At 33.3% G+C, this 7,509-nt stretch overlaps 1 protein-coding gene across 1 annotated transcript; it reads left to right on the top strand.

Annotated features, from left to right (window-relative positions):
* The first annotated feature begins 4,848 nt into the window (after positions 1-4,848).
* On the top strand, positions 4,849-5,975 carry LOC111504180 (enhancer of split mbeta protein). The gene has a single exon (XM_023158680.2). It carries the CDS (start codon positions 5,038-5,040, stop codon positions 5,650-5,652), a length of 615 nt encoding a protein of 204 aa, XP_023014448.1. The 5' UTR covers positions 4,849-5,037; the 3' UTR covers positions 5,653-5,975.
* The last annotated feature ends 1,534 nt before the right edge of the window (positions 5,976-7,509 follow it).

Raw genomic sequence — 7,509 nt, 5'->3', positions numbered from 1 at the left:
CATCGACTTAATAAAATCAAGTATATTGTTATACAAGAGTTCTCAGAACGAAAACTATTATTTTTTTTCGGCTTGTTAGGTAAGTCTTTTAATTCCAAGTCAGCAAGCCAAACTGGTTGGACTCCAGTTTTGAGGCTCCAATTGTGCCCGGTTTTTTTAACCTATTGACTATTTCTATACCAATAAATGAATATTAATTTGGTCATTTTGGAATGATTAATAATTAATGAATATTTTTGAAAACGATTTATCTTCAGGAATAATCATCACTTTAATCATCGACAGCCTTATAAATTCATTTCTTTTGGGTACAAAAATATCTTAAGTGAGAAAATAAAATTCGGACTTCGACTGTTTGAAAAATTAGTTGAAAGATTTCGAATCTATGGAAGAACAAACAAGGTGAAAATTAATAAAATTTCGAAACTATTGAAAATATTAAAAGTTACCAAAACGAAATTTCCGGATTATAGAGTTGAAAACAGAAAAATAATAGTGAATATGAATGAGCAATGAGTATAAAAATTCAAAAAATGTAAGAACGCTAATTTGTAAAACAAACAAATTATTGTGACCTGAAATGCATCGATCTGATAATTTTCATCTAGTCAATAATTTTTACGTTTTATTCATTTTCATTTCATTTGCTGTTTCCCATAGATTTCAAATCTTTCAACACCTTTTTTACACTGAAAACTAGAGGCAAAACACAACGTAACACCAGACAGAATAGATCCGTGAAGAAAGGCTATGAATGACATCTCCCCTAACGAATACGCCATCTATCGGATACACATAGAACCAAATCCCTAAATATCAAATATAAACTTCGACATCGACGCACGGACAAAATTTGTCCTATGTCATACACTGCAGCTCTCACTGCTAGGCAACAAGCAGAAAACCAGAGCCCAAACACAACACATTCATGATAACGTATTCAAAGAACACACTTTAATGTGGGATTTCCACTTGAAAGCTTACAAAATAGCGACACGTGTTTCGCTAGACAATAGCATCTTCTGGCATCACAATACTGTTTACCCAAATTTGGAACGTAAAGAAATTAATTATTCAATTAATTTCCGAATGATCGTGGAATTTATATTGAAAGATTCATTATTTATATTTATAATTCAAGAATGCAACAACTATACTGAAATTCCAATAGTAGACACTAAATTCTCAGAAATATTATTGCATTGAAAGGAAAATATTGTTGTCAGGTTGTGATTCTATATGTTTTTTCATCTTCTATTTAAATCATACATACATAAATCATAGTATAATTTTCGTACGCCACTGCAAAAGAAGTATATTTCAATTAGATATTTTTTATAAATATTTCAGTACCCAACAATCATCACAGATGTCACAAAATTATATTATTGATGTTTCACACTTGCCAGGCGTCCCGTGACGGCTCACATTTCTTTTTACATCTCTTGATTTCGAAACATTCCAAAAGGTTGAATTTTGTTTCTTTCTCTTCCAAATGTGATTCGTCATAATCATGATTGAACTCGTGCCCCTCTGTCAAAAGATAATTCGGAAATATATAATTGTCCACTCAAAAAAACTGCTCATATGTTCTTTTATTCTTTTGAAAAAATTTATTCTGGTTTCTCCGACATAAATTTTTGAACAAGAGCCTCAAGTCAATTTGTATATTTCCGATCTATCCGTCACTGGATTTTATCTTTTCTATTTTTGATGAATTTACTCAAATTATTATTTGTTCTGTAGGCTACGTCCAATTCTATACCTGTCAAAAAACGAGCAATATCATCTATTAGTAGGATCACCAAAGTAAGTTAGAGTTACATAATTTTCACTATCATTCTTTAAAACCTGGTTCAGAGTTTGTTTCTGCAATTTTCTAGAAATAGTTGAGTCAATAATATCCATCTCGTAACCGTTACTGACAGCAATATGTTTTATGAAAATCAGTTCTGTTTGAAAAATGCTTTCAGAAAGTGGAATATTCACTAGCCTGTGAATCCTACTATTGAATACTCCTACTTCACATTGATATGGATGTATAGATGATTTGTGTATAATGATGTCCGTGCAAGATGGAAAATTGCAAAATCATGTTTATTATTAATTCTAGTGATGGTCAAGTCTTGAAAATTTATTGAATTAATCACTCAATTGTGAATTTAGTCGAAGTGTATCAGTACCAGTACCAGTAAAACATCTACATATTTGTACCAGTGTGATTTAATTGTTAATAAGCCGATTGGTGTAGATTTTATTCAGTAGGTGGTCCATGAGAATTTCAGCTAACAAGGGACTCAATGGACTAAATGAACTTTCATGATTCAACACCAGACAGCGCCGTTTCGACCCACCATAGTTCTCATCAGTCTCATGAATTCGAAAATAGATTGTTTTACAGTTAGGAGGTTCTGAGAAAACATTCTGAAGATTTGCTCAAATGATTTTTACATGTTGGTATAAGATAAATAAAGACTAGGTTGAATTAAACTGTTTTGGTTTTATGCTCTTCAAATGTAAATGATGTTAATAATATATTTCTCTTTCCAATCTATTTTAAAAAATCCGATCCGAGTGGCGGAGTTCCTAGTCCCAAGTTCCAACATCAATAACTCCGTAATCGGTTATCTAAATTAAAAATAGTGAAGGCCATTATAAAGAGAATTGAAATACCTTTCATTTAAAATGTCATAAGACTCTCCTTTACATTAAAAAAAAGTTTTGTAACCCCCTCTCGGCGACAAGTGATATCAAAAATCACTAAAAATGATTCCTTGTCATACAGATTTTGTCCAACTTTGATATCTTGCCCCGTTCAATAGTTAAGAGAGGAGGACTACCTACTTACGTCCGCACTGTATATTGAATTAATAAAAATGCAGGCACAATGTGAAAAACACTGCTAAATATTTAAGATTCAAGTCATCAAAACCTTTTTTACGGACGAATCAAAACCGGCAAAACGTAAACCGATAAAAACAAACTGTTCCTCCCTATCATATCTGTTCACCGTTCGAACAACAACGATGCACAAATGACCTAAAGGGTGTATACAAAGTCAAAAGGGGCTACTTAACGGCACCTCCGCCACCCTAAATAGCGGTAAACAAAGACTAAATTCATTATCCTGCGGCAGGAAGGACGACAAAATCACAAAAATTCTCGGGCACGTTACCAGCACGAGCTCGAAGAAGGATGGAGATAGTGTAGTTATGCCAAAGGAAGGGCACAATTCCATTTAACAGGTCTCCATAGATCCGTCATAGGCGTAGGAAAGGGCAAACACGGCACGAAAATCATAAAGGTACCAATTTTCACGATAAGGTATGTTCTTGAAAATCAATAAAAGGAAATATCCACGAGAAGAGTGGATAAGTTACTATCTGAGTTCGAATTTTTTTAACCAAAAACGATTGTATTTTTGGTAAAATTAACATGCAAAATTCAAACCATTCTCACAGTAATTTGAACACTCTGTATTTTTGACTGTACTGCTAAGAGAAGTCCCACGTCCCATAACACATTCAATTGTCGAAAATTCAACTTAACGATGTTCTCCGCTCTATACTTGTTATGAACTATATTTGTTCACATTCATACTGACATTTAACTAAAATCAGTTGCACCACAATTATTTGAACAACCATACGTTTCATGTTTTGTTCTATATTTGAGGTACCTAAAATGAAAAGTTGACGCAAATAAAACTGGCCTATTTAGATAGATAATAAATAACTGTTATTTATTCCTGTGTAAGAAGTGGGAACATTGATACGGTTAATACATCCAGGACATTCATTTAACTACAAATAGTAGTAATGAAAAAATTCAACAAGAATATTACGTAACTGTTGTTATCAATATTAGAGAAAGATAGCTACAGAATTGAAAAATGAGGCAAATAAATCAATAAGTTTTTACTAAAAATTGAATACCAAAATTGTATAATAATAATAATGTAAATAACATATATTACATAAGTAAATGGAAATAAGTTTACAAAATCATTACAAAATCAGCAATACTATATCCTAGCAAGGAGTGGTAATGAATTATTGAAGGGAAACATATCAAAAACAAAAGGATAAATAACGAAAAGATTACATAACACGGCATAAAACAAGAGCAGATATTGAATGAAAGAAGGAAATAGAAGAAGAAGGCGAGGAATTAAAAGGTTAAATAATAATTATAAGAAACAATATAAGTAAGAGTACAAAATGAATCAATCATTCATATATATACATATGAAACAAAAAAAACGAAAAACCAAGGAGAAAACATTATCACATTCAATGTCTTCTATATGCATAAACTCTTCTAAGTATATATAAACATTTATTTGATATCTTGATGATTTGTTTTGAAGTGCTGAAAGTTCAAGATTCAATATACGAATGGAAGTTTAATTGTTGTACATTCAATTATATTGAAATTAAGCATTTCAATCTAATCCTGCACTCAAAGTAATTTATATAGAAGCCCAAAATATAACCAATCCGTGAACGACTTTTGAAATAAAAACCTCGGTCTGCATGAGCGAAAAGTTTGAAAATCCAGTCATGCCTGAATAAGTGTAACGGATTGAATTTTTTATTTCATTTCATAACAATTTAATATCGCACAAAACCCAACTTTCGATAATAATTCGACGTGCCGATACCACTCAAACAAAACAAACCCACAAATCAGGAAATTCCACGCTCAAGCCCACGATTAATCGGCTAGCTCGTAATCCACAGAAATCCCAACCTACGCCCATGTCGAAATATCGGCAGAGAAGAAAAAGCCGTCCTTAGAGGGAGACAGAACCAAAGCAGCTGCACGCGCTCGTCCGATCACAGGTGGCTAAAGTGTGGGAACACCATAGCCTCTGAGATTCCCACGATCCAAGATCCAACATGGGCCTGTTAACTCGCTCGGCTCCACACCTGGGTCCGTTATAAAAGCCCATCCCCTACCATTTCCACAGTCATTCAGAGTTTAACTCTCGATACGTTCACTACGCGCACACCAGTGTTACGAGTGTCGTCGGAAATGTCGTACGAAATGTTGTCTTCCACCGTCGAAGAACCGCAACCTATCTCAAGAACTTATCAGTACCGAAAGGTCATGAAACCGATGCTGGAGAGGAAAAGGAGGGCTAGAATAAACCGCTGCCTCGACGAACTCAAAGAACTTATGGTCACAGCCCTACAGAGTGAAGGAGAAAATGTGTCGAAATTAGAAAAAGCCGACATTCTGGAATTAACAGTGCGTCACCTCCACAAACTTCGAAGGCAACAGAGATTGTCCACCAACCCCGTCATCGACGCTGACCGCTTCAGGGCTGGGTACACCCACTGTGCCAACGAGGTGTCCAGGTGCCTGGCGGGAACTCCTGGAGTCGACATCCAACTGGGAACCAAACTGATGACCCACCTAGGCCACAGGCTGAACGAAATGGACAAAGTGTCGCCGCTAGTGATCCAAGTGTCTTCCCCGTACACGCCCCCCGTGTCTCCTAACCTGGAGCACCCCTACACGATGCCTTTGACGCCGGCGTCGTCGAATTCCTCCAGGTGTTCGCCGTCGCCCAACCAACCCATGGATTGTTCCACGGCGGGACTACTGAAAGTCGCGCAGAAAGAAGAGGTCTGGAGGCCCTGGTGATTTTTTTCCTAAAAATTCAAATCTCACAATGTGTCTTTCGTTACAAATTGTTGCTCAATCGCTTTAACTTAGGTATAGTATAGAGAAATATTAGTTTTTAATCTTGAAGCTTTAAATTTAACGTTAGGTTTGAAATAGATTTACTTTTTATGTGATATTATTTATCGGTACCTGTGATTTTAAGAGGCAATTTAAATGATCTAAATCAAAAATGTTACGAAGCCTTTATAGTTTTTTATGTGTGTATTGCAAGCGATACTGTGATACCATTTCTGTATTTGATACTGAAAATACATTTGAATAAATATGAATTGTTACTATTATATATTTTGTTTTCTTTTCTATTTATTTTCAGGTGAAACATTTAGATTACTCTAATTCAAACAAATGAATGAACATTTTGAGTAGTGTCTCACACAAACATGAAACAACTTTTTAGAAGTGAACTGTAAAAAGATAAAAATTACGATAAGTTTTGGAATTGGAAAAACAAATCATTAACTCCAGTTACAGCACAACAAATTTCTTCTAACGATAACAAATATTCAATTCCATGAAATGTTTATATCCAACTAAACAATCGTTATCACCAGTCATAAATATACAAACAATATTCAAAAGGCGGGAAATTATTTTTTCACGCACATTCATCTAAAAAAGATGTATCTTATTTACAGCTACCATTTTTTGTGCAGGTTACACATGTATGTCTTGTTATAAGATTTTTTTAAAAGCAACTGTCTTTAGGAGAGATTAACTTTTAACTTCATTTAGGTATATATACGAGCATAGAAAAAAACAGCCAAAAATTAAGAAAACAATTGAAAATATCAATACAAACTCTTTACAAGCCATAAATCTTGTCTGAATATTATTTGTGGACATTCTTGTCAAAATAAAAAAAAATCTAATATAAATAAATTAAATATGATAGTCAACCAAGCTAATGAATTTTTCTAGTATTTGATTTAATTTTTCATTTTAGGTGGTAAAACTCCATAAATTGCAAAACACATAGAGCACACTAAAAAATATTTAATAAGTATATAAGAAATATCAGTAAAGGGTTTTATTAGTATGTATCATTTAATGGAGGACAAAAAACCAAAGAGGAATTTTCCCAAAAACTGGTTTGTATATTCAATTTGAAATGTTATGTTGGTTACCTACAATTCCACACATCCAGAAGTATTTTAGATGATATTTTCATGAACAATTAGACAGAGAAAACACTGCTCTGATTGTTTAAAAACCAACGTCTCAGCGATTATTGTTGATTATTCTTCAAGGTCCAACAGTATCGGGGTGTAATGATGTCAATGTGATCAATATGGACGAATAAGATCGATCGTGGAACAATAAAAATTCAAAAATGTCATTATCTACATTCAAATGTGTTTTTTTAATTGTGTGATTATTTCATATATGTCTGATCAATCCATTCATGTGTATATATACGGAGTCAATTTTCTTTCGAAAATGTATGTTTCCAAAATTATTACGGAGAAAACTTAGAACACTTGTTAGGTTTTTTTTCATCCACTTGCTCATGAAAATACTTTCATTATTCTAATTATTTCAAAAGTGTATATGTATACTACATTTTTGGGAAATAAAACTTTTGGCTTTCTACTTCCTCATCTTTATACAAAAAAATGTAGGAAACTTCCAAAGGAAGAAAGAAATCAATTTTAAAATCCTGGATAGAAGTTACTTTCAGACACAAACTGGGAAAAAACTCCTTTTGAAACAACTAACTACTCTCATATAAATATTGAATAACACGAAAGAAAAAATACTTTTGAAACAACTACTTTTATATGAACCCTGAACTATATAAAAAACGCCTTTTCCAAT

Source organism: Leptinotarsa decemlineata, unplaced genomic scaffold (genome assembly GCF_025532065.1).
Source record: "Leptinotarsa decemlineata unplaced genomic scaffold, Ldec_3_MD MMD2_tig00001393_RagTag_RagTag, whole genome shotgun sequence".
NCBI lineage: Eukaryota > Metazoa > Arthropoda > Insecta > Coleoptera > Chrysomelidae > Leptinotarsa > Leptinotarsa decemlineata.
The sequence above is the reverse complement of the archived record's forward strand: the minus strand, read 5'-3'. Positions and strand labels throughout refer to the sequence as shown.

Coding starts and splice junctions, on each gene's coding strand:
- LOC111504180 (XM_023158680.2), top strand. CDS start 5,038: ATGTCGTACGAAATGTTGTCTTCCACCGTCGAAGAACCGCAACCTATC.